At 39.4% G+C, this 26,364-nt stretch overlaps 1 protein-coding gene across 1 annotated transcript in view; it reads left to right on the top strand.

Annotated features, from left to right (window-relative positions):
- The window catches only part of FBXO11 (F-box protein 11), a gene marked incomplete at both ends in the record, with an annotated part of 64,115 nt that overhangs the window by 12,111 nt on the left and 25,640 nt on the right, over positions 1-26,364 (top strand). The window contains 3 exons of the mRNA XM_079550212.1: positions 20,216-20,343; positions 20,450-20,531; positions 25,458-25,602. Of these exons, the coding sequence (XP_079406338.1) occupies positions 20,216-20,343; positions 20,450-20,531; positions 25,458-25,602 (355 nt within the window). The remainder of the gene's footprint in view (positions 1-20,215; positions 20,344-20,449; positions 20,532-25,457; positions 25,603-26,364) is intronic.

Consider the following 26,364-nt stretch of genomic DNA (forward strand, 5'->3'; position numbering starts at 1 on the left):
TAGGCATGGCCTCGTTGGCTTAAGCAGTCTGATTCAGAATGCCACCAAAAGTGGTTTGGTGCTTTGTTTCTGCTTTCCGTCCTTCATGGATTGTAGGGTCAGTGCATCTGTACAGACACTTTATGTTCTGTAAAGGAGCTGGTGGGAAAAGCCCTGTTCTGTCTTTTCTGGCAGCAATGTCATCCTAAACAGGTTTCCTTTGATTGTGAATCACATCCTTGGCGGAGCACAACACTGAGCTTGATGCTTTAAGGCTCTTGAAGTTGATATTGTGGTTTGGAAACTACGCTGCTTCTCTTGGTTCAGTACCTGTCTTATTTCAGTGCTCAGCTTGTTCCAGGATACAGAATCAGATGGGAAGAGGGGGTGATTTGTCCCATTCCCAGCTGATCCCTGTTCGAGGCGAGGATCACTGAACGGCTCCAATTCTGGTTTGTGATGATGCTTTGATCTTTCAGGGCAGCATATTAAGGTAAGGGGGGATAGCAGTTGGGTTGTTTAATTATGCTAGGCTGAAACCTGGAGCTGCTCTTGAATTGCCAGGAGCTGTATGGCCATCTGTCATTGGGGTAACAACTTGTATTTGAAGGGGCAGCTGGCAGGGTTGAGGCTTGCTTCAGCTGGCAGACTTTTTTAATTTGCCACTACGTGTCAGTCAGAGCCCTTGTTTGTGAGTAAGGAAGAGAGTAGGGGTTGCCTTAATTGTTTGTGCAATTAATTTAAAATCCCAAGAGGAAAAGTGGGCATTTCTGCGAGAATAAATTAAATTCATATAATGTGCATTCTGTCTTCTTACAGGCTGCTTTTTGCAGTTCTAACATGTAACAATCATGACAGTTGTCAAGGCATAGGTGTATTTCTGGGCACACTGAGCCATACATATGGTGCAAGAAAATTGTATTCTTACTGAAAGTGTTATTTGTGAAAGCACAAAGACTGAAGCAGATACATTCAGACTCGACCTAGAGAAAGCATCATGTGAAAAATTCAGACATTGAGATGTTGCACTAGTTCTTAAGATAACTGTTTGTGATAGGTTTTTTACAGGTTTCTGAGTAAGGGCGTGTGCCTTCTTACTGGTGCTAATCAGAGTTGGACATGTTGCTGTGAATCGAGAGGAAAAAGCACTGATGACTTCACTTGATGTGAGAATAACTGGGTAGCTTATGAAAGGTAACTGATGCATAATAGATAATTGGAGAACACTTCTCCCCATTTTTCTAGCTTGTCCAGAGGAGGACATGTCTATTAAAGGGAACACATCTAATGTTTTTCACCAGCACAAAGTCAATATACATTTTGTAGGTCTCAGAATCTATCTCAGGGTTGACTGCACGTTTACAGTGTCTAGAAATAATTGGTGGGGCCCACAGGCTGAGAGTGGAGCCTTCTAAACACACAGTAGGACATGTCTGGAGCACCTCCTCCTTGGTGCATGTAACTCAGGGAACAAATAGTCTGGAATCAAACCTTTTGTACAGCTGTCCACCTAAATCATGTCATTTGATAGGCAAAAGCAAATTTTTACAACTTTTTTTTTTCTTTCAGGTGTAGTGGAAATATTTATCTTGAATGATTGCCTCAAGAATGCCCAGGAAATGAAAGTTAATTCTGTATTTTTCAGTCTGAAAAATGCAGTTGATATTTAAAAACAAAACAAAAAAATATTACAGTGAACTGAAGAAAAATAGCAGTTGTAATTACTGGAAAAGTTAGTGATAAACAATTCTTTTCCCATACTGGCAAAATTTAGTTCAGTTCCACTTTCAAAATGGTTTTTAGTCTAATTGCTTCTAATAAATTACTCACCAGATGTATAGGCCAGCTTTTCAGATGCTCACATCCATGAGTTAGTTGCCTTGAATTTGATCTCTGTATTTCCATACCGTGATCCCTAAAAGATGTATTACCAACAGTTTTGTTGGCAGGCATGCTGTCATGCATGAGGCTGTCCCACTGAGTGGGGCAGGGAAGAGGAAAAGCTGAGGAGTCCTGGTGTATTCCTTTGGATTTTAAATGACATTTAACTTGTGTTTTATGTGCTGGCCTCTTGTCTCTGTCATTTATTGTGATGAGGGGGGAGAATTTGGTGATGGCACAACTCTTTTCTTTCCCCTCTTTTCATCCCCAGTCTTTTCTTTCCTGGGAATTTGGAGCTATTCAGTCTTTACAGTGAGCACAAGTTCACAGCAGGGTTTCACTTTGTAGAAGATGAAAAATTCATTTTGAACTGTTCTTTACTCAAGCATCTGCAGTTCTGTGTTTGTCTGCTAAGGGCATCAAAAAAAGGTTTTCTGTTTTGTTTTTGCTCTGTGTCTGTATTGGTTATTTTGTTCCTGCATTGGTTCTAGAGGTCTTTAGCTTTGTATGATTCTCTTCCATGCTTGCCAGTTTCATAGAATCCCAGGATGGCTTGGATTGGAGGCAACCCTAAAACCCACCCAGCCCCAATGCCTGCTGTGGGCAGGGCTGCCCCCCACCAGCTCAGGCTGCCCAGGGCCCATCCAACCTGGCCTTGGGCACCTCCAGGGATGGGGCACCACAGCTCTGGGCAGCAGTGCCAGGGCCTCACCAACCTTTGACTAAAGAATTTCTTCCTAACATCTAATACAGATCTCCCTTTTTCTATTTTAAAGCCATTCTATCTTGTCCTATTCACTATCAGATCATGTAAAAAATTAGTCTTCCTCCTATTTATAAGCTCTCATCAAGTACTGGAAGGTCACACTGAGGTCAGCCAGAGCTGAACAAGCCCAGATCCCTCAACTTTTCTTCATAGGACAGGTGTTCCAACCCTCTGAACATCTCTGTGCCCTACCTTTGGACTTGCTTCAACAGCTCCACATCCTTCACAGCCCCAGGCTTGGGCACAGTCTCCAGATAGGTCTCAGGAGAGCAAAGCAGAGGAGGAAAATCACCTCTCTCTGCTGCCACCCCTCTTTGGATGCTGCCCAGGATACAGTTGAGCTTCTGGGCTGCAGGTGCACACTGCTGCCTCACTTTCATAGCTGAAGGTTTTCAGGTCTGTAGCCACAGTCCATTGCTTCCTTTTTCCTAAAGGAAAGCTACTCTCATTTCTGTTTGTTTTATAAAAATGCAAAAGGTAGTTTTAAAACGCTTTCTTTAGCTTATAAATCTGCCTTAAAAATTTGGGGACAGTACCTCTTGAGTGTGAAGTGTAATTAACACATTCTTCAAATCCTGTTATCTCGCAGCTCTTCACCTATTTTTTCATAGGAATGCTGACATTTTCTAATACGTGGCACCACCATAGAGTGAATGATTCTAACAGAATATAGTTGCTAAAAAGTAGCAAGTTTCTTGTCTTTTTCCTCACTGCTGCTCTAGGTCTTGTTAGTGTAGTACTGTTTTGTGTGTGCTAAATTATACGTATACAGCAGTTTACTGCTTGGCAGTAAAGCCAGTCTGAGCTCTAAATATAACGTTCCCTCTCCAAAGCTGCATGGTTATAAACGTTTAATTGTTTTTTTTTTTCTCACTCTTGTAACTGCTTTTAACTAGTGCATTTAATCCAGAAAATGTTGAATATATTATTATGTTTTTCTTTGTACCAGATAGGAACCCCAATACATGTGAATTGCTGCTGTATATGTTTAATTAAAAGTAATGGATGTACATTGCTGAAAGGAATCATCAGCCTCCTCCCTATATGCAAAGCCTGAAGTTACTGCTAGTACTAAATCCAGTGGTTGTAACCAGGCTTAAGGACTTTTTTTATGTTATCCTGAAGCATTTCTTATACTCTCAGTCTGCATATGTACCATGTCTGTTTAGTGTGAACTGCTGTGTTGCCTACAAATCAGTTAAGGCATTAGCATGATGTATAACTTCTACTTAACACCAGCAGAGCTTGATCGGATGAGGAAGCTGATGACAGGGGGAAGGTGTGAATAGTTTCTTCACCTGAAACTGGAGCAGAAGTGGGGGTTAATAAAATGGGGGTTAATACGTTTATACAGAGTAATTCCTCATCCTGACCCCCTATTCAGGAGAACTGGGGAGAACTTCTTCCTTACAGAACTTTATTTTTAATTGCTGTCTAATGTACTTTTAATTATTATACCCTAAACTCTGGCTATTTTTTTTTTCCAGTTCCCAACTTAGACCAGAGTACTCATGCAAGACATAATTCAGTTGCTTTTCCATAGGAGACTGTCACATCACTCACATTGCTGGTGGATTCCTTTCAGTGTTCTGGGCTTCTGCATCGTCTGCCGTCTCCTCATGCAGTAACTTGCATTGCTGTCACTGCTGCCTGTGCAGTAGCTGTCTTACTTGTGGTGTATGGTATGTTGCTACTCTGATAATAAAAAGTAGGTAGCAATTTTTGCGTATTCTCTGTGTGTCAGGCAGAAGAACTTCTGGGTAAAAGAAAAGGAAAAGGGCTTTTTTCCTGCTGTGTCGGAAGAGACCAGCCTGTGAGTGGAAGGAGATGTAGGTTTGTACTTTAGCAATTAAGGATGGCTGGGGTCGAGGACAACCAAATGTAAGTAAGTGTCCTTACTCAGTGTGGATGCCCTTCAGCCTCTTTGGGGCCTTAAAAGAGAGCAGCTGAATGCAGGCAATTCAGCCTCAGAGAAGTCTGCTTTGTGGCCAAAACACAGAGGCAGCTCATTTGTTGGGTGCACTTCGAATGGAGATTTGAAGGGAACTTGAAGAGAAAAAGGCAGCAAAGATATCTGCAGTGTTTTGTATGGTTACTGATGTGGAGGGTAAGTGTGCTGAGCTTCTGTGAGTAGGAATTGAAGGCAGTGAATCTTAGAAATTGCCGGATATACTCTAGAATGTTTTTCTTCTCTGCCTGAATTATCAAAAAAGCAAGTCCTGGCTGAAGAGGTGGCGTATAGTGAAGGATTGTGCTGTGAAGTCTTCAGACTCTGAGTGCCTTATGACTTAAACTTTTAAAGAATATTTGGGGAAAACAACTGCAGCAGGTCAATTTGTGTACAGCTCAGCGCACACTTGAGTCTTCTTTCGCTGCCTTCTTTTTTTCCCTGCAAGTGAAATTTGTAGTCAGAAACACTGAAATTCAAACTTAACAGAAATGTTGTGTTTGATCATCTTATATGTATTAATAGATATTTTTTCTATATGATTGATATAACAGCAGATTTCTAAAACAAACAACAACTCTTCTCACACTTTCTGTTACAGTGTGTGAGGACAAGGTAAGCAAAAAATGAAGGAAGTGTATCAAAAGGAAAATGGTGGTGTGGAATTCATCGTTATTCATACTGGGACGGTGAGAACAAAAAAAATGGCCTGGAAACGGATTTACAGCTCTTGCTGAATTAATGCTAGCCATCTCTCCTTTTTAGTTGCTCTAAAAGCTAGCAAGTTTTTAGAGGCAGAATTTCCTACCAAGATACTGTTTTTTGAGCTTGGAAATGAGAAACCCAGTAACCAGCTAACCATAAGACAGCTAGCTCTCTTGGTGTACTTATGACACCTGGAGTGTAGGACAGATGTTGATATATGGAGGGAGAAGATTCCTGTAGAAAACTTCAGGATTAATTCAGAGTTGTGAGGCCTGTTGCATTGCGAAAGCTAATGTTTTGAAGATTTATCCTTAAAAGTCAGTTCTAATAGCTGCTCTACACAGAAAAGTTACATCTGAACTAATGTGACTTGAATAAATGCACTGGTATTTTTACTGTTTGTTTGTTTATTCTACTGTTACAGAACAGAAACAGGTTTTTTTTTAAAGTGAATATTGCTTGTGAATAAACATCTTGAGAATTCAAGCTGACAGAATACATTTTTAGTCAATATTTAGTGACTGTTAAGCATTAATATATCGAAGATGTCTAATATTCTGTGTTGTCAAACAAAATATAATAGAAAACACTGCAAATCTCACTGTACATGTGGTAAAATATCCTTGATAGATAGCAGAACATTTACATTATACCCATTCTGCTACTGGGAAAACAAAAACAATGAGTAGAAGTCAAGGAATACTATTCTAGATGGTGTGTAATTAACAGTTGATGAGTTTTGTGAGCCTCCTGTACGAAGGTTGAATTCTGCAGGACTCTCAGAATTATAGATGGCTTGGGTCACAAGGGACCTTAATTATCATCTAGTTATAGAAGTCTGTCTAAAATATACAGTCAATTTGTAGATGCTTTTTAGAGGTTTTCTTTTTGAAAGAGTTGGACACTCTAGCAAGGCTTCGTTTGAGGCAACTGTCAGTGAAAATCTCTTTGTCTATAGAAGTGATGGTTAATGTAGGATTGGAGCTGAATTGTTGGCATTGACCAGTGTTCTCTGAAGCACTGCAGTTCTCCAAGATCAAAACACGCAGGAAAAGTTGAAAGGACAAGGACAAGATGAAGTAGGCCCTGGCACTTCTCTGCATTTAGGATTAGCATCTATATGTAAGAAATGCATCCCTGTTTATTGACAGAGATCTCAAACTTCCATCAATGAAAGATGGAACCTCCTGCAGGTCCTTTCAGAGCCTGAGTAGGTTTGGGATTTTTTTTGTTTGTTGGTTTTTCCTGGAAATGTTTCTGAAAGTGTTTTTTTCCAGAAATGTTCCTCTACACTTTTAAGGAACACCTCAGGTATCTCTTGGAGGAAATACATCTCTACAGCAATTTGTTTCATTTACTCGTTCACTTCTGCTTGTGACTGCACACTTCCAGCCACAATAATGTTTTTCCAGAATGTTCCTGTAGGTACTTGAGTGCATCATTCTGCTGCTGGTGTCGGTTGTGCTGATAAACTGGAAGTGAGGATTCATTCTATCGTAGCTCTGGCTCTGGCCTGTTTCCTATCCTTTGCCAGTAGCAAAGATCCACACAGCACTGGCAAGAAATAATTCACCGACTGTCAGGTGTTATACATCAAAGATTGAATCCTCCTTGAGTGATCATCAAATCAGGCTGCTTAGTTTTAATCATCATTTGACAGATGCACAGTAATTTTTATGCTCCTTTCTTGTTAGTTTACATCAGTGGTGGGCTATGCTCTGACGTGTAGCAGGTGAAGGGAGGGGAAAATGCTGTCAGATAGCTACTGTACAGTGATGAGGTCCTTCAAGATGTAATCCATATTTCAAAGTAGCCTTCTATTCTTGCTGTCCAGAAACCTCACCTTTTGCAGGTTTTGAATAATACCTGCTTGTCCAGCCCTTGAGAGCACACAGAAACCATGGGATGTGTGTGCTCTTGACAAACTTAACTGCTATCCATATATCTTTTGTGGGGGGTTGTAAGTTTCTGAAACACACGTATTGCTTGTGTGACATCAAGATGCTTTCGTTATCTTGCAGAGGAATAGCGGCTGTTCTGTTAAAATTTCAATTATGGATTAATGACCACAATTGTTTCTGCATAGTTTGCAAGTCCAGTAAAGAAAAATGAGTTACTTGTAGTTAATGAAATGAAGGACTTCTGGTGCTGAATTGCTCTCCTAAGCTTTGGCAGAGAGTAAATTAATTCAGATCTAATGTTGGAAGCTGGTGTCCACTAGATCCTTCTTTCTTGTCACCAGCAGTTTTCAGCAGTATTTAAATTCAAAGGCATTCAAATAAAACACCTATTCTACTCCCATTGTATAGCAGTGATGTTAGAAGGAAGCAGCAGTTGAAAGAATGTAAGTTGCAGTGTCTTTTAAAACCTTCTTGGCAGACATCTGGGAAACATTAATCATTCATATGCTCGTGAATCAAGTAAAGCATCTTGAGATGGCAGTTCTGAATTGGCTCTGTCAGTTTCAGGCAAGTCATTTAGAACAGGCTTTTTAACCAATGTGGCCATCCTTCCAGATTGCTTATGGCCATCTCTTTTCTCTGTTAGCAAGCCAGCAGGGAAAAAGAGAAATGAACATTGTTCATGTAATCGCAGAACTGCACGGTCAGCATGCCGGTATATGCTTGTGTGGAGGGGGTGGAAGGCTCAATTAATTAGTGTGCTTATCTTCTGCTGTTCCAGTTGTGCTTGTGAACCTGTCTACAAAGCTCATCAGGGTAAGCTTGGGTTTCCCTCCCTGCTACGTCTGTAGTGACTAACATGGCTGTCTCTCTAGGTGTTCTTACAAATGAGTAACAGTGGAACAGTTGAGTAGTTTGCAGGTGTGTCAGGTTGGTAAGTAAGGAACGAGTGAGACTGTGACAGGATCACTCAATGAATGAAGCTGAAACTAGGGTGATGATTACCAAGACTGACAGAAAATAGGGCAAAGAAAATAAATTTAATTCACTGGTGTTACATAACCATCTTAGTGCAGCCTGTAGTTTCATCAGTTTGAGAACATACCTTGTAAGGGAGAGCTATTGCATGTGGTTTCACTTTTAGCAAATTGACTGTAATTTAGAACAGAGGTGTAGGAGATTGAATATATTATTATGCTGTTTTTCTAGCTGGTATGGATCTTAGTTGTGGGGTTTTTTCAGTGTGTTCCAGCATACTTGAATTTACAGTTGTGAAGGTCATGACTGCCAGCCAGCAGTGTGCCCTTGTGGCCAAGAAAGCTGGCAGTATCCTTGGGTTCATCTTTTTTGCCAGCAGGGTGAGGGAGGTGATCATCCTTCTCTGCTGTGCTCTGGTTGAAGCCACATCTGGAATACTGTGTCCAGTTCTAGGCTCCCCTTTTGAAGAAGGGCAGGGAACTTCTGGAGAGAGTCCAGTAGAGGGACATGAAGATGACTGGGAGCCCAGAGCATCTCCTGTAGGAGAGTGGTTGCCTGACTGTTCAGCGCATTAAAGTCAAGCGATGGTTTAATTGTCCTGTGATGGTGATTTCTCTCTTCACTAACTACATGGCCATGATCCTAACAAGCTGTCAGAGAGAGCTGTGTGATTATTGAGACAACAGTTTTCTTGTTAGGTACTTTGATTTGGTCATTCATGTCAGGATGCTGGGATAACTCTGAGTGGCAAGAGCTAGCTTTGGCTGAGGTTCTTAGAAATTCGCAGAGAGGAGAAGGGAATACAGAGGTGCTGAAGTTTGCTTCAGATTCTCAGGATGGTTTAGATTGGAAGCGGCCTCTGCAGGCCATGTGCACTGGCCCATGGACTAGCAGGGCCATCCAGAGCAGGGTGCCCAGGCCCATGTCCTGGTGGCTGTTGAAGACCATCAAGGAGGAGACTGCGCAGCCTATCTGGGAAAGCTGTGCCAGTGCTGTTGCCCACACAGTAAAGAAGCATCTCATTATGTTCAGATGAAATTTTGTTCATTTATTTGTTTGTAAAATCCTTCCAATGCCTTCATGCTTTCTCCCCTTACTTTTGGACATAAGATATGGTTTTTATTTTTGATTTTTCAGATAATTTTCTATTTTGAAGGACAAACCATTCAAATATTACCTGTAAGATTCTGTCACACAAAACTTACCAGAAGGCTTTTTAGCCATTCACCTATTTTGCAGTGCGGTGTTCCTTTCTAATTTAATACTCTTTATTCCTGCAGCCTTTTAAAGATATAGTTGGATGACCTAAAAACAACAGTAAATTAAGAGTGGCAGCCCTCCTCTACTGAGGTGTTGCGACTGACCAAACCAGTTAGTTGATGCACCAGGCAAAATTATTTTGGTAAAGTGAGAATTAGATCAGTGAGCTTGGAACTGCTCCTAGGCCGCATACATGACTTTTTCTATGATGTATTTTTGTATATATAATCAGAATTGTTTGGAGAAGAATGCTCAGCAGCTGTGCACATGCAAAGAGCAGCGTCTCCAGGCTGCATGTATTTGTTCAGCACTTACTGTTTCTGAAAAAGTAAAACAGAGGATCAAGCGGCACAGGCTTGTGGAACACTTGGGAATATGGGAGGGAGCAGGAAAAGGGGAGTCAGCACTTGTAGGACGGAGGAGTCCCAGTGAGGCAGCTGCCATGGGGACTCATGGTATCTTTGAATATTATCATTAATTTTCCAGATAAACTGTTCCGTCTCAAAAGTATTCAGAAAATGCACATACAGTCAGACAAAGGGTTTAATGATTCACTTTTTCCTGCATGTGTTTAGTCCACTAAATTGCCAGAGTATCTTGTCCTCTAATTACCATGCTTTGTGTATGTGCCAGAGAGAAAATACGCAGTGCAGATCGATAGTGATGGTACTATCCAGACATGAAAGGAGATGTTGCATATTGAGGTGCAGTTTTCTAGATAAAATATGTTGTAAAATGGGTGAACTCCCAGAACTGCACAAGTTAAGCAGAATGGAAAGCTGGGTGCATAAGAATGAGCAGCTGTTTAACAAGAAGCAAAGTTCAGGATTCTGCTGTGGTTATACACAGGGACTGGGTGGAAAAGGCAGCAGAGGAATGAAAACCAATGTGGTGAAAACTTCCAGCACTTACTTCTGGATGTCTTAGACAATGTGGAAAGATTGGTAGTTGTGTTCTGCTCTGTGACTTATGCTTGCTGTCAGGTAAACAAGCTTATGACTTCATCATCTCTCTTAGTGCTGTTAAGAGTAAATTTGAAGTACAGATTACAAACACCTCTCATCTTCAAATCTGAAAATCTGCAGTTGAAGCTGTTGGCAACTATTATTTTCTTCATCAGATCATGTTTCTGTATTGCTTACTAAAAGAGAGCTTTGGCCACATTGAGACCACGGGAAAAACAGTTTCTCCAAGATATTGTCAGTAGTGATACATAGTTCATCTAAATACAGGGCATCACCTGCAAAGCTCTAAACTTGGGAGAATTCATTGTGAACACATCTCAATTTGAAAACTTAATTGAAGCCGCCTCTTCACTTTTACTTCACATTTTATTTTTAAATAAATCAGTAATTAGCTGCCAAAAAACCCCACAATAAATGTTAAATGCACTTTGGCTTTTACCTCTTGCACCTCTTCCACGCACGTATGCACATAAAGTAGCAGTTATGGCTGCTGGTGTTTTGGTTTGGTTAGTTTTGGTTTTTGCTGGTTTTGTCTCTGAAATGTTGTGAATACTTTGTAGTTATAGCTACTTCAGTAGCTGCTGTAGTGACTGTAGGGTGGAGGTGCTCAGGGATCCTTGTCCCACACAGCAAGGAAGAGGAAATCCTCTCTGTACTGCAGCTTCCTTGAGCATCAAATACATAACTTTGTTTCCAGCTTTCCTGACACTTGTTTTATAACACGTGCTGGGGATGGAAGGCAGACCATAATGCTCATCTAATTTGTATTTACATAATCTCTGCTGTTTTAAAACCAAATAGAGAACCTTTTTAGTCTTATCTCCCGGAGTAGAAGGCTTGAATACGGCTGGTGGTTCTATACGATTTGCTTTCTTAAGAACTGTTGGCCATTCTTCCTACAGTACTTGTTATTGATGGCAGTTTTTCATTTCTACTGTCACTAACAAAATTAGATTCAAATCAGAAGTGTCCAACTACAGTGGTATTTTATAATTTGGTGTTAGCTTTCATGACCCATCCTAAGAACATAACATGCTAACAAATAAGTAATGACTAACAAAGAATTTTCTTTCCAAGCCCTGATGTTGCTTAGTTTTGCTGTAGTTCCCCATGTTGTTTTTACGCAGTCATTTCCCTGCAGCTAAACAGAGCCATGCTTTTCTGTTCTTGTCAGGCACTTTGGAGTTTGTAATTCAAGTAAGAGAATGCTAGGAAAGGCATTTTGAAAAGTTTTGAGTAAATAGTGATCAGATTCGTCTGACTCAGAGCAAGTCTTCAAAAAAATGCAGGATCGTTCCAAACTATGTTAAATGCAACATGCTTTTGATAGAGCCAAGGCTAAATGAGGCTTGCTTTGTTTTTGTTATTGTTGCTGTCTTAATCATCATCAAATGGCCTTTTTTAAAGTCAGATTACAAGTAAATACCCCTGCAGTAGAGATTCTGTTCCTTTTGCTCAATGCAAAACACCAAAACACCATTAATTTATGGGGATTCTTGCTTCGATTTCCTCCCACTACCTACCTCTCTTCTTCTCCTCCTTGTTCTGTAGTGTTTTTAGGTTTTCAGCACACTGTTTCTAGTCAGGCTGTTCAAATGCCGGTAGTTTGTAATTCTTCATTTCCACCATGACATTCAAAATAGCATGAATGTTGATGGTGGTACTTGGGCTGTGGGTAAGGGAGAAGGAAGCGGTGCATATGTTTAATATCACTGTAATGGTGAGTTAGGAGAAACAGCCAGAAGAGATAGCAGAACACTTACTCTAACTTTTGCAGTTCACAGTTAATTTTTTTTAGTGATGTGCTGTTGGGTATCCAAAACCATGGGTATTACTCTCTCAAAGTGTCCTTTTTTCCCTCCCTGCTATGTCAAGGTTACCGGGTCTGAGTCCATGTGGAGGCCCTTTGCTTCCTCCTGGACCAACATTTTTAGGTAAATGGCAACTGCAGCCAAATACAACTTGGAAACTTCTTTTGGTGGCGGTATGTGATTGTTCCAGTAGGGATTAAAAGAAAAAAAAGAAAAAGGTTTTGTAGCCTTCAGAAACAAAACAATCCAGCAGACTACATGAAAATGTTATCTGGGATCTACAAAAACCCATTAATCAAAATGTGCTGTTTTCGTGGTGGTCCTGTTTTCCTACAGTAACATTAAATTATACAGAGTGCTTATGTTGATGGCTAATTTTGCTTTTTCTTCCTTTACTGTAACATAATTGTAAGGTACAGACAGAAAGGAATGACAGCCCAAACCAGTAAGCTTTAAACACTAGCGGTCTGCTTTTTCTTCCTGCTTAGAGAGATAAACACCATGCTGGCTGTGCCCATCTCACCTCCAGCACACAGGAAGAGCTGTCTGGTCTTTCATCTCACTTGCCTTTTAACTTTGTCATCACAGTCATACACAGTTCTGGGCCAATTACTTCCCAATTTAAGTATTCTTCTTTCTAGTCTTAAATGGATGAGATTGACCTGTAGATTCTTAAACAGAGCCCAAACTTGCATTGTCGCTGCCCATTTTCTATTCTGTTTAATGTTTTAACTATGAAGAGACATATTGATGCTCAAAAGAAATCTCTTGTGGAAGGAGCCCTTCTCAGTCACCCTTGGCTGCTGGTCTGCAAAGTCTGAGGATAGTTAGATACCTAGCCCTAGGGAAATTTCTGCAGCAAGCTTCTCCAGATATGTGTAGAATTTCTATAATAATTATTAATGAGTCCCAGAACACTCCTTGATTTGCATGTAATCTGTTGTCTTAACTCCACCTATTAGTCTAACAAATTCTGAAATATTTCAGCTTACGTCTTGATTTAATTTTCCTATTTCTTGGCTTGTTTGCTGCTGCAAGACAGATTGATGACTGCCCTTAGTTGTCATGGTAGGCATCTCAGAAACTTTTTTTTTATTTTACAGAATCTTAGGAAATTGCTAGTTCAGTATATCACTGCTCCTTGACATAACTGGGTTCCATCTGAGCCAATGTATTGATAGATGTCAGTCAGTTCTGATAGAGTCCCAGCAGGGCAGATGGCTCTGCATGGCAAGCATTTCTCAATCTGCTACTGGGGGTAGTAGCAGGGGATTTTGCCACCACCCCTCCCAGCATTACAGCAGTGCTGTGCAGACGTGGTTCGTGGCAAAGAGATCTGTGGGAGGCTTTCATTTCCTGAAAGTTGGGTGAAATGATTGTGCCCTGAGATTATGCTCTATGGGAGTTATGCTTGAATAGTTGCAATAGTGATGGTCATAATGAGATTCCTAGCGACGTGGATTGTTTTATTACGCATAAACTTTCCTGTCATTTCAAGGGGAGACTGATTTCTTTAGCTTCCTGTGCACTGCAAGAGAATCTCTGCAAATGGATCGGTTAGAGGCTCTAGAGAGCTTGAGATTGCAGATGTAGATAACCTCAAGTAAAATCTCTGCATTCTCACTGAATTGCTCACTCCTGTACTGTGTTTTCCCCCACTTTTTTTGTTTTTAAGATATCAGAAACAGACACACAAAACCCACCTGACATACGTTCTTTAGCGTTGCTAAGGAGAGTTATTTATAAACTCCTAATTCATTCTTTGTAGTTTATGGTTATCATTAATATCCAGATTTCGTGTAATTAAAGAATGTGACCTTTCTGCTTAATAGATCAGCTACGCTATGCTTATTGGGAATAATATATTGTCTCATATGCCTCCTGTTTGTTTTAGATCTCCTGGTTGAGATGCCTTTTCCTCGGAAGGTAGGAATTTTCTTGGGAGGAAGATGAGGAGGAAAGGTTTGGTTTTGCTGGTGTTTAGGTGCATTGAAGCACAGCCAGAAGCTAAAATATGGTGGTTGATCAGAACAGTTGCTGTGGTCAGCTGTAATGCAGAATAAAACACACGAACTTCTTTCAGTGTGTTTTTGGGATGCCTTTATTCTTGTCACTGGCTGTGCTGTTTTTAATGAGTTGAAAGTTGCTGTGTTTAAGCTGAAGAGGAGGATGACCTTCTTGACTGGTAGAAATGTAATGAGGATGGGCTTCTAAGTACCTTTCTTATGTAGTGCTTAAACACTGTATTCTTGCGCCCTTAAAATCTACTTGGTCAGCTTTTTCCCAGTACCATCAAGGAACCGTGCAGCAAGGCCACAGCCTTGAAAGTATTGCTTTGTTAACGAGGAATGCATCCAAAAAAGGATCCTTGTCTCTTCTCAAAGAAAGCTTAGAGCAGGAGTCAAGCTGCCTATGAAGCAGGAAAGGAACTCCTTAATAAAATAATTGTAAAGCAGCCACCTGGAGTTCTGTTTATTACTTTGATGTAATACTGTTATCAGCTGGGGAAACATACAGAGGAAAAACATTATCTTATTCTGGTCTGTTGGTACTATTGTTTGAAACCTGCCAGGGCTGATTATTAGAGCTGCTAGTTCTAAGAAAGCTTTCCTCCCTTTTCTAAAATGAGTTATCCAACAAGCAGTTCAAGTATGCAGGCACCTGTGCAGTTATTCTGTGTGTCTAATAAAAATACACATGATAATGTATTTGCTTTTCACTTTTTTTTAATTGGGTGCTAGTAAAATGGGGAGAGTGGCGGGACGTTTTCTGGAAAGAAACCAGAGTTTTGAATCAGATCCTTGTTAACACTTTCTGCTCCTGCCTTCTGAAAAGGAAATATTCATCGTAGTATTGAGTGGGTTTTTAAATTAGTGTCCACACATGGCTTTGTGGTAGATGGTTTTAGACTATGAATTCCCTAGTGGACGAGGCTGGGATGTGAATAGCTGCTTGTGACTGTCCATAAGTTTTAAAGAAGTACAGCTGGGGACAAGCTTTGGGCTTGCAGCCAGTTTCTTTCCCTGTTGTCAACTTTCACTTTGCCTGCTTAGTGCCAGTTCTAAGAACTCAAGTTTTTGCCTTGTGTATATAAGCTGTATTTTAATATTCAGCATTTTGATAGTGCTAACTTGACCTCACACACCTTTGTCAGAATGCTTTCCTTTTCATCTGATTTGGGTGACCTACATAAAGATTGATGTAATGAGCTTCACTATGAGCTGAGTTGGAGAAAAGATTGGATTCTTAGATAAGTTAATTTTCATTGCATCCGAAGAACAGAAGAAATATTCTGAGTCTGAAGTACTCTGTATAGTTATCATCTTCTTCCTTGTGGTTAAAAAAAGTAAATAAAAATAGATGTCTTGTAGAGCGCAAGCTTTTGAGCAAATAAAAATAGAGTTGAGCATCAATCCGATCTATTCTTACACTTTTTAGGTCATCATGTTATCTTACACTGCATGACCTAATTCCAAAGAGTAATAAGCTGTCTCATTTGATTATTGATGTTTAAAACCTTAAAATGTAAATTCCAAAAATAATTTTTTTTGCTTTATGCGAGTACCAAGAATTTCAGTTCTCATACAGAAATAATTATCTTCATATACAACAAATTCCACATGTGAACACACTAAGACTTGTTTATCAAATAGACTGTTAAAATAAGCTTTGGGTAGTGTTAGAGAAGAAGATATCTTTGGTTTATTATCAGCTTAGAAATTGTATGAATGCTTGAGTGTCCTAGCAGTCGGTAATGGTTGTTTTGTCTAGCTGTGGCTTTCCAGAAGGCAGAATCACTTTATTCTGTATGTTCAGTCTGATCTTTCTAGAGTCCTTCTGAAAGCATGCAGTCTTTGACTTAGGTTTGTTACCACCACAGACTGGTGCCTGCAACTCAGAATGGAAATATCTGAATCTTTTTCTTGCTTCCAGTTCCAAACAGCCTTGTCTCCTGTCAGAGATTAAGGTCCTTGTTCACCTGTGCCATCAGAACCTTAGAAAAATGCCACCTCTATAGTTTTATCTGTGTGCGTAAAGTTGCTTTGAATACTGCTTGGAAAGTACTGCAGGATTTGGATAATGATAATTAAAACACACCACCGTGTTTATCAGTCTTTGTTTTAGGGCTACTGGTAGCTGCAAACTCATTTACTTCCTAGTTCAACATTTTCTTTTACCATTAAACATAAAATGAAGGGGGGAGAATGCATACATCTTCTAGAGCTTGGCCACGGAAGACCATAAAATGCTCTTGCCATTATGATGTTAGGTCTTGCTTCAATGAATTACTTCTTGCAGTTGGACTCGATGACCCCTGTAGGTTCTTTCTAAATGAATGATTCTGTTCTGTCTTTGCACTTTGTTTTCCTCAGTTGTTGAGATTTTTTTTATTGTGGTATTCCCAGCTAGTGGCTTTCTCTTTGAAGATGAGTTAAATATTCAGACATCTGAAAGAACATGGTCTCCTCTGCAGTCTCCACTCCAAACTGCAGACTACATGGATCTACAATGCATAACATAAACTAAGCCTTAAATGCTGCCCTGAACTGTTAGGAAAAGTTCCATGGATGTTTTTGTTTTGTTTTGTTTTTCTCTCAGGTAAGGAGTAGAATGTACCTTACACATATGCAGTCATTTCTTACTTGCTACTGTATCTGCTCATAAAAGAATGTGACATTTCTTTGGGAGGGTTTGCAAGCACATGGGATGAGTTCCTGTTGCGCTGCTGAAACATACAGCCATTTAACAGCTCGCTCCCAGACTGTTTTTATTGAAAGAAAAATGGTGGTGGTTTCTCTTTTTTTTTTTTTGTAGTGCTGACAATTTGTTACTGAGATGTTCATGTTTTTGTAACTATTGTAAGTGCAAATACAGAACTACAGCCATGTAGTTCTGTTCTCTAGTTAGTTTATCTTTATTTCTGTCCTTTTTTGCATTATTTTTTTCCTTTTCTATTCCCTTAAGCTTTACTTTTCCTTTCTCAGGCATTGCGGTTCTAGGCAGTGAAAAGCGGTGAGGGCTATCATCTCAACGGGTTGGCAGCATATCTTCCTATGTGTTTTATGGGCACAGGTTTTGACCCTTTAATTTGAAAAGCAATAATTTCAAATAAAATATTTCTATCTTCTTACATAATACAACTCATATAAAGCATTGCAGGTAAATGTTTGAGAACAGACTCAGCTTTTTTAATCTCTTATGCCACAAATGTATTGACTTAAAATTTTGACAGCATCTGGGAATCATTTCAGCAGGTGTTGTATGAGAGCATTAATATTACACACATGCTCCCCTGAATTTGTTTAATGGCTTTTATCAGGCAAATGCTTCTACCATCAGCAGATATTGATAATGCCTTTTATTTATGTTAGTAGATGCAGTAGATGCAATAGCCAGGACTGTTGCACTTCAGTTGGTTTTCTCAGAATGTTTTGGAGGCATTGAGACTGTCATTTTTTCTTTCCTTAAAACAGGGCTACGTTTATGTGAGTGTTTCTAGGGGAGAATTTTCAGAATGCTTGCTTAGCACAGAAGGTTTCCAGGCAAAATTATGAGTGTTGTCATGTTACTCCTTTAGGGAGAGGTAACATCAGTGCTCCTGCCCTGCTCCTGGGCCTTGCTGCTCACATCCACGCTTCCCTCAGGTGCCCTCCTTGCCAGCCAGATAGAAGAAGGGAAATTTTAATTCTTCCAGTGCCTGCTGTGAAGTCTGAGTGAATGAGTGCATCTCTGAATGTCATCTGTGCTAGGAAGGTGATCTTGGAGCAGGACTCTTGCCATCCTTCTAAATCTGCTGTGAAAAAAATGAGTACGATTCCTTTCTGCTTAGCCAGTCTCTCCGTGTTTCAGCCAAACTGACCTTTACTTCCACGCTACCCCCACAGACTTCTGTCGTCTTTGCAGTGGTTATATGTTATATGTTCAGCAGCTTCTGCTGGTTTTCTTTTAAGAACCCAATTGGGGTTTTCCCATTGCCCTTTTCATCGCCTACGGAGAGATCAAACCTCTGCGCTTTGATTTTTTTTTTTCTTTTGCTTACTATATTTTTCCTGTGTTCTATGGGGCAGTTTTGAACTATTGTATTTACTACGAAGAACAAGAAAAAAAAATTGCTGTTCTGACATGCCCACGTTCACTGTGAAAAGAGAAGAGGCTTAAGATGCTCGAAATCCCTAAGTACCAGGGATCAGCAACAGAATTAATAGTTACTCTATTCGACTGTAGACAAGGAAATATGGGTGTGAATATAGAGGCATGCAGTGTTTGAGCACGCTCCGGTGCCAGAGCTTGGTTGCGAGGGAGCGTTGCTCTGGGCTGCTGCAAGGCCCGCTTCAGAGCCACAGCTCCCTGCCATGGCTGTGTGAGAGGGAAACTGGGAGCTCTTCTCCCGTAGGCTTTCTCTTCCCACTTCTGATGCCTTGTGGTTTGCTTGACGACAATATTTCTGTCAGAGGTGTCACAAACACGTGAAATTCCATGGCTGAATCATGGGGGTGCGGTCAGTCACCTAGTAAGGCATCAACAGCCTCCAGTGGGAGCACGATGCCAGAGCTGTGCTGGCCGTGCCATGGGGACATACACTGCAGGTCATGCATTGGTATTTCTCTGTGTAATGGATAAGCATCCTTCAGAGACAGAGAAATCCTCCAGTGCTAGTGGGTCTGTCAAATGAGTACCGGGGTTGCAGAAGGTGAGTAAGCTGGTCTGGCTTAATTTAGGAGTTTTGTTATTTTAAAAAATGTTGAAGGTTTCACTCACTGTGCTCAATCTCATGTTGCTGCAAGCAGAAAGGCGGAGTTGGAAAAGAACAAGAAGGCACTGAGATAACTTCTTCAGACTGTTGTTGGTTAGGCGTCACTAGCATAGCAGCTTGGGCTATGACAGGGTGCATAAACCTACATAAATGCAATTCTCTTATAATTTATGTTTGGGGAAAAAAAGCTCATGAGATTATTATCTGGAAATGTAAAGAAAGAATAGTTTTAGAACTTTTTGTGTTATGAGCATGGACTGTCTTAATACTTGAAGGATGCAGAGTATGTGTTTTTGCTATGGTGGTTTTGTTTAGTTTTGTCTTTTCATGCTAATACATTTGAGAAAACTGCTTATTCTGCAGTATTGCTTTTCTGGCCATCACTTGTACATCATGTTTTATCCAGTTCAAAAATGAAAAAGCATTAAAATAAAAAATAAGTCTGATTTTTTTCCCCTACAGTTATGTGTCTGCAGAAAGTACAGCTTTTACTTTAGCAGAAAACAAGGCTTTGATTTATTTATTTTCTTGAAGACTTTTGTGTTGGTCTTTGTTAAATTACTGTAATTGCATTATGAAATCCTAGTTGTAGGATGTCTAACGATAAACAGTTCCTTTATTTGCTGGATATGTTGCATAATTAAGAATACATACAATTTTACATATAGGAATCAAATGTAGTAAATGAATATTTTAAAATGGTATCACACTTTCTGCATTTCCTCCCCTCTTTAAAGCTACTTCATGTTCTGTCTTCTTATTCCATTGTACCAAAGGATTTATGTACTGAAGTATTCCTGAAATATTTTGGAAAAGTCTGCCATGAGTTTTGAAGTAAATGCCATATTTTCTGAGGGTTTTCTTAATAACCTCTGTTTAATAGCAAAGCTCCAGTGGTCCTTGTTACAATAGTTTTACAGAGGTAAAAAGCTTGAGCTAATAGGGTAATAAAATTAATATAGTGAATAACATCTGCAAATAAAGTGAAACCCTATTTTAATCACTTTTCTTAAAGAAAAAACAACTTGTGGTGTAGCTGCTGTGTATGTGTGTTGAACAGAGGTTAATTCATTTTTGCTTTTAATGTGCTTCTTAATGTGGACACAGCATTCATAAAACTATGTTTCATCAAATATTCCCTGTGCTTTAGCACTTTCCCCACCCTTGCCTGACTGGGTGCATTTATCTGAGAATCTGTGGTTTTTATGGTATAAAAAACACCCTACAATTCTAACTTACAAACTTTTGTTGTTATTGTTATTGACAGATGATGATGTACCTGCAGATATGGTTGCAGAAGAATCAGGTCCTGGTGCACAAAATAGTCCATACCAACTTCGCAGAAAAACTCTTCTACCTAAAAGAACAGCTTGCCCTACAAAGAACAGTATGGAGGTAACTTGGTTTGGTTTCAACTGTGAAGTAGTAATTGTCTCAGAATAGACAGCGTTTTCTGTAACTTACCTAGTGACCAAATTAATTCTGATTTATTTTGTTAAAGGGTGCCTCCACTTCAGCTACTGAAAACTTTGGTCACCGAGCTAAACGTGCCAGAGTATCTGGAAAATCCCAGGATTTATCAGGTAATAACTGTGCAAAGATTAGGGGGCAGAATGCATCTTTGATACCCACCCCCCTCCCCAGTTTCTTTGCTCTTTTCTCCAACTGAGAAACTTCAGTAAAAGGACAACTAGAAGCTTGTTCTGACCTTGAGATTTGGAACCTTGGTTTTAGTCTGACTTTAGAATCTGGTCCCTAGTACAGATTTTTATTTCAAACCTTCCATTTTACATCCCCTCCTACATGCTGTCGTTCTCTCTTTGAATTTCTGTAACTATTTAAGAATCATTTAACCATAGGTTTGTGTACTTGAAATGACCAAAACCAAACATCAGCTTGTAATTTTAATTCCAGTTTCATTTCCCAATCTGATACTGAAAGCATGGTGCAAAGACTTACTATCATAAGCTCAATTTCTCTCAACAGTTTGTGATTTTCCTTCAAGGTTGTTCTCTTCTGATACATTTTTCATTATGCTCTTACTGACCTCCTTACTTTATTGATGTGGGTAATTTTGTATAAAATCCTCACACCGCACATGACAGTTGGGAAGGGAATTGGGAAGGAAAAGGGAATTTTCCACATGTTTGCTGCATGTTGCTTTTGTTGCATTACTGAGTTCATTTGGGCAAGGTACTGGAATTGTGGAGGCTTCTCCAGCATGGAATTGTAAACTGTTTTTTGTAATTGTACTCTTGAGATTGTATTGAAACCAGTCACAGCTGGACAAGGGAGTGTTCTTGTCAAACTATTTGCTATTAATATCTCTCACAATATGGATGGTGGTTACTCTTTTTTCCCTTCGAGTTTTCTGAGATGGGACTCTTAAATTTGTGCCAATGCTAATTGCTACAGTATTTTCTTCTTGCCTTTTTGTTGTTGTTAGCATAGATAATGGTAGCTATTGTGACTGAGTAAGCATGAGATTTTCTGGAATATCATGAGTGTAAATGGTATGTTATCATTTGGAACATATATCTGTTTACTTTAGAACTGTAGATGAAATGAAGGTGTGGGTCTAGTAATGCAGGGTTATGTCTGGGCAGAGAACCATTCTTCCTTGTACGGACTCTGAGAAGTGCTTTCAAGTGTGTCCGTCTGGATGGGAATCAGAAGCTGAAGAAGACCATTGCTAGTTTTCATCCTTATTTCAGAACAACTGCTGCTCTGAAATAGTTGCTATTTTGAAATTTTAATGTGTTCTTCCTGACAGTTTTCCAAAGTTATTTTTGATTATTTCAAGTTTTGACTTTTTTTTTTTTCCTTTTCTCTGCAACTCTGTGCCCAAATAGTCCTGGTGCTAAAGGACAGTGGCTTCCAATCCTGAGAGAGGAAGATTAATGAATATAGTCATCTTGATGAGAAAGTCACACGTTATAGAAAACATGCAAAGCACTTCACTTAAGCCCTTTTCAGTAGAATAATAAAAAATGAAGAAAATAGAAGTTTAGATAAGAAAAAAGTATTATTGAGCTGTGTTTGTTACATCAGACACATAACCAAATTTTAAATTCAGTTCTGACTGTCTCCTTGTATCAACTGAGCTGTAAATGTCTGCTTCCGCTGTGATCTTTCAACCTTCAGTACCACTTGTCTTCTCTTCCTTTTTGTTTATTATTGCACAGGGCTTTTGTTCCTCTCACGCCATAGTCCATAGCCCATGGCTCACAGAACTTACTGCCTTTTTGGATTTTTTTCCTTTTGCTAAAGATTGATATCCAAAATCACGTATGCCTTGTTTTCTGACATCTGTTTCTTAGCAAGAAAATATGTTTACTAACGGCCTGTGTTCAAAGCAAAAGCTGTTAGTCACTGTCCTCACTATTAAATGGACAAAAATTGGGATCCATAGAATACATAATTTACATCTCAAGATTCACAGGATGGCAGTCATAGAATCATAGAATCACAGAATCACCAAGGTTGGAAAAGACCTAAAAGATCATCCAGTCCAACCGTTCACCTATTCCCAATAGCTCCCACTAAACCATGTCCCTCAACACAACATCCAATCTTCACGTCTGTACAAAGGCTAATTCACTTTCAGGCAACTTTTCCTGCCCTCCACCTTGGTAATGCTGTAGTATCAACAGAAGTAAAAATAAAAATAGAAAAATAGAAAGAATTTGAATTCAAGCACATCCTGTGGAAAAAGAATGACGTAGTCAGCTATGTTTCTAATTTTTAACTTTTTACTATATTAGCTCTTGATTAATAGTCATCAGTATTTGAATTGTCATGTTAGAGTAGTGGTCAGGGTTGGTAAGAGCCTCTTAAATTTTGTCTTTTTTAAAATTTACTTTTATTCATATTGACAAAATGAAGGTTAAGTATGAAAGCTTTTCAAGCATATGAGATAATGTACTGCTATTCCTGGCAGCTGGAAAACTAACAATTCTGCTTTAGTCACCAGGTAGGACAGTGTAGTTTTAAAGGTCTGTTTTTGTAAACTGCTGAAAAGAACATACCTGCACCTTGCCTCTGACTGAGCAGAAAGGCAGCTTGAGTGTCTTACTTCTGAAGGAAGAAAGGTGGAAGTAAGGTAAAGGTGGAAGAGGACAGCAAATGCTTGTAAAAAAAACCACTCCATTTTGTGAGTAGTGCCTAATTAAATGCCTTCCAGTTAAAATTACTAGGCAAATTGCAGTATGTGATGTTGATGGTTTTTCCTCAAGAAGAAATTTTTTTGTGTGCTGTCAGAGTTGGCTACTATTTCTTCCAGTGACAGAAACACATTTAGATATAGTTTTTTTAATCTTGTGTTGTGGCCTAGGAAGGAAACAGAAAGAAAGTCTGAGCAATGGGAGACACTATACAAGTGAACTTCCCCTTTCCATTCAAACTTAGTCAAGTCTTAACTTATATGTAAACATAAAGGAAGATGAAGTTCTGCAGGCTGTTTAATCAAGAAACCAATTGTCTAGGGAGGAAGATAATATTGCATGCCTCAAACATTAGTGTGTGAAAAGCAGAAGACAGGTCATGGGAGGTCTCTGAGAATATTTACTGTCCTGCGTTCACAACATTACGTTTTAGCTTTTAAGACTGTATCTCCACATCTAACTGGAATGCTACCAGAAAAAGATGAATTCAGAAGCAATGCCCAGCAATCCTGTGATGCATTTCAAGGGTAATTAGGACTGTAGAATGAGTTGCTGTTGCCTGTTTGATACAAAAAAACTTCAACTCCAGTGGAAAAATACCGTCTTAAAAAACAGCACTTAATGTGCAGGTAGCATTTTTGGGTGACTCCTGGCTGTACTCACCTCATGAGTTGGCACATGTTCTCTGTATCTTGGATTCTACAAGTCTATCTTGAACATAAGACCTTTCCAGACTACTTGCTTGCACTGCATTAGTTTTGGTAATCTACTGGCTTTAGCCTGTAAGATTTTTATTATTAAAAATAATAATAAAGTGTATGGCATTAATAATACTGCTACTGGAAAGAACCATCTTGCCTGACTTTTGGACATTCATTCCTGTTTCCTTCCTTGCACCCATGCTGGTGGTTCTGTAGCTTGTTAACAAGCTGCACTGAAGAGTCGGTCCAGAAAAATGTTAATGTGGAGGGGGGCAGGTAAGAATGAGGAAGAAGTTCTGGTGGTTCTTCCTTCTCTCCGTGATCAATACTAGCAATTTAAAAATTTATTTTGAGAGAGAATGCTGAGACTTTTTCCTTTTGTACAGCATTGATTTTTGTTTGACTGGAGTGGAGTGTATGTAGAGCTTCTGCCCCTCTCTTATTACTATAAAGACCAGCAGGGGAAATTGGCTTTTGTGAATCACTTGTTGCACTGTTGTATGAATGTCACCCAAGGAGCAGGTTTAGGGGAAGTCACTGCAGAGTCAACAGTGTTTCAGAGTTTCTGCCATCTTGTGTATGTGAAAGGGACCTCATTTGAAAACTCTTTTTCCAAATCTAACTCCCTCAAATTTGGTAATCTTCTGTCTGAGGGTCACTTCAGCGTTCTCTCTGTAATAGTCAAAATCACAGTTGTATTGCTCCCTTGGTTTAGATGTTCTAGGAAAAAATTAATAATGCAAGGAGCATTACATGGATGTAATTGCATTATGAATACAGCAGAAGCTCTTAATGCCTTGCATACAAATCCACTAAAAGTTGGAAGCTGTTCTGTATGGTTCTGCCTGAGAAAAGATCTTAAAGGCAATAACCAAACAAATGACCTCTAAAAACAAAACAACCCTGTTGCAAGGATACCTGCCATGGAAGGTCCTCATGAGAATGCAGACTGCAGATGGCCTTTTTGCTATAAGCTGTTGTATGTGATGTGCACAACGGCAGGGGTATCAAGTGCACTGATATCTCTGCAAAGCAATGAGAAGAATGCCATATTCTCAAACCTTTCTCAAAAAATGCATCATCAGGCAAGACTGGTGCTTCATTTGGCTTCATTTTTATTTTTCTTTTTAAATTTTATGAGAAAACACATAACTAGGAGTAAGTAGAAGGATATATTGGATTTACTGTTTGATAGTTTCCTACATCCCAGGCATATTTCTTCATAATGTGTTTATTGTGTGAAAGTGGGGAAGTTTTATTTGTATCTTCTTCAAACTGACTGCTTTTGGGTAAATTCCTTTGTTTCATAATGTTTGAACTGCTGACTCTGGTACTGGATCTTTATTACCTGGATAGTATGGGTTAGTTGAGCCACAGCAAAGCTAATAGTAAAGAGCCAATGTATCTGAAATACACTTAGTAGCTGTTTTTTGTCAATCTATAGCTTCTACCTGACTCCAGGGTCAACCATTTACCTAGTTTTATCTTCAAATTCTGATGAAGGGCACTTAAAATTTGAGGTTTTTGAACTTTAAGTTGGAATCTTGCAAATGGCAAGTTGGCGATGTATTTTGTTGTATGAGGTGTATCAGAATTTGGGCTGCTTACGTATGTCAGTAACCTTACATAAATCATTGTTTAATAGCAGCACCTGCAGAACAGTATCTTCAGGAAAAGTTGCCAGATGAAGTGGTTCTAAAGATCTTCTCCTACCTGCTGGAGCAGGATCTCTGCAGAGCAGCTTGTGTGTGTAAACGCTTCAGTGAGCTGGCTAATGATCCAATTTTGTGGTAAGTGAATAGCTATTCCTCATTATCTTGAGAAATATAAGCTGTGCTGCATGAGATGCCAGGAAAACGGAGAAAATGAACTATTGGTTAGGAGCTGCAATTAGTTGCGTTTAAACAAATTGTATTTCAATATCTCTGGTTTACACAAGCTTTATTTGGTTACTTAGGAATTTCTGATCAGGCGTGTTAAACAGTAACACTTCTGATTCTCTGGTTGTATAAATACTAGTTAAATAATGACTTCAAAATGCAGTGAGCTATTCCTTCAGCAGCCACTCCTTCTGTTCTCCCCCCCTTTAACCTTGTTCACATTTCCATGGGGTTTGTATTTGACTTGAGAAGAAATGCATATCTAGATGTCAAATGCACGTTGGTCTGATGTTACGTATTTTGGGGTTTGGTTTGGCTTTCTTTTTCTTTTTTTGCTTGTTTTTGTTTTAACGTTTGGATTCTGTGGTTGTTTTCTGACATATAAGTTCACTCACCCTGGGGTTATTGAGAACACTGATTAATGGGATCTAAATGAACATTATTTAATAAGGAAAAGTAGCGTGTTTCATATGCTGGGATTTGTTTTGTTCTTCGTTTTGGGGTAGAGATTAATACTAATAACAGAGTTTGAGTATGGCATCACAGAAGTGCTGTTTTGTTTTGTCCAGGTGAATTTTGGTGACATTTTGTTAGCTGAGTTACATTTTCTAAGATTCAGTGGCATTCTGTAAGGCTAGACCTAATGTCATTCAGCTCAGGCACTGCAACTAT

Source organism: Tetrao urogallus, assembly GCF_951394365.1.
Source record: "Tetrao urogallus genome assembly, chromosome: 2".
In the NCBI taxonomy this organism is placed as follows: Eukaryota; Metazoa; Chordata; class Aves; order Galliformes; family Phasianidae; genus Tetrao; species Tetrao urogallus.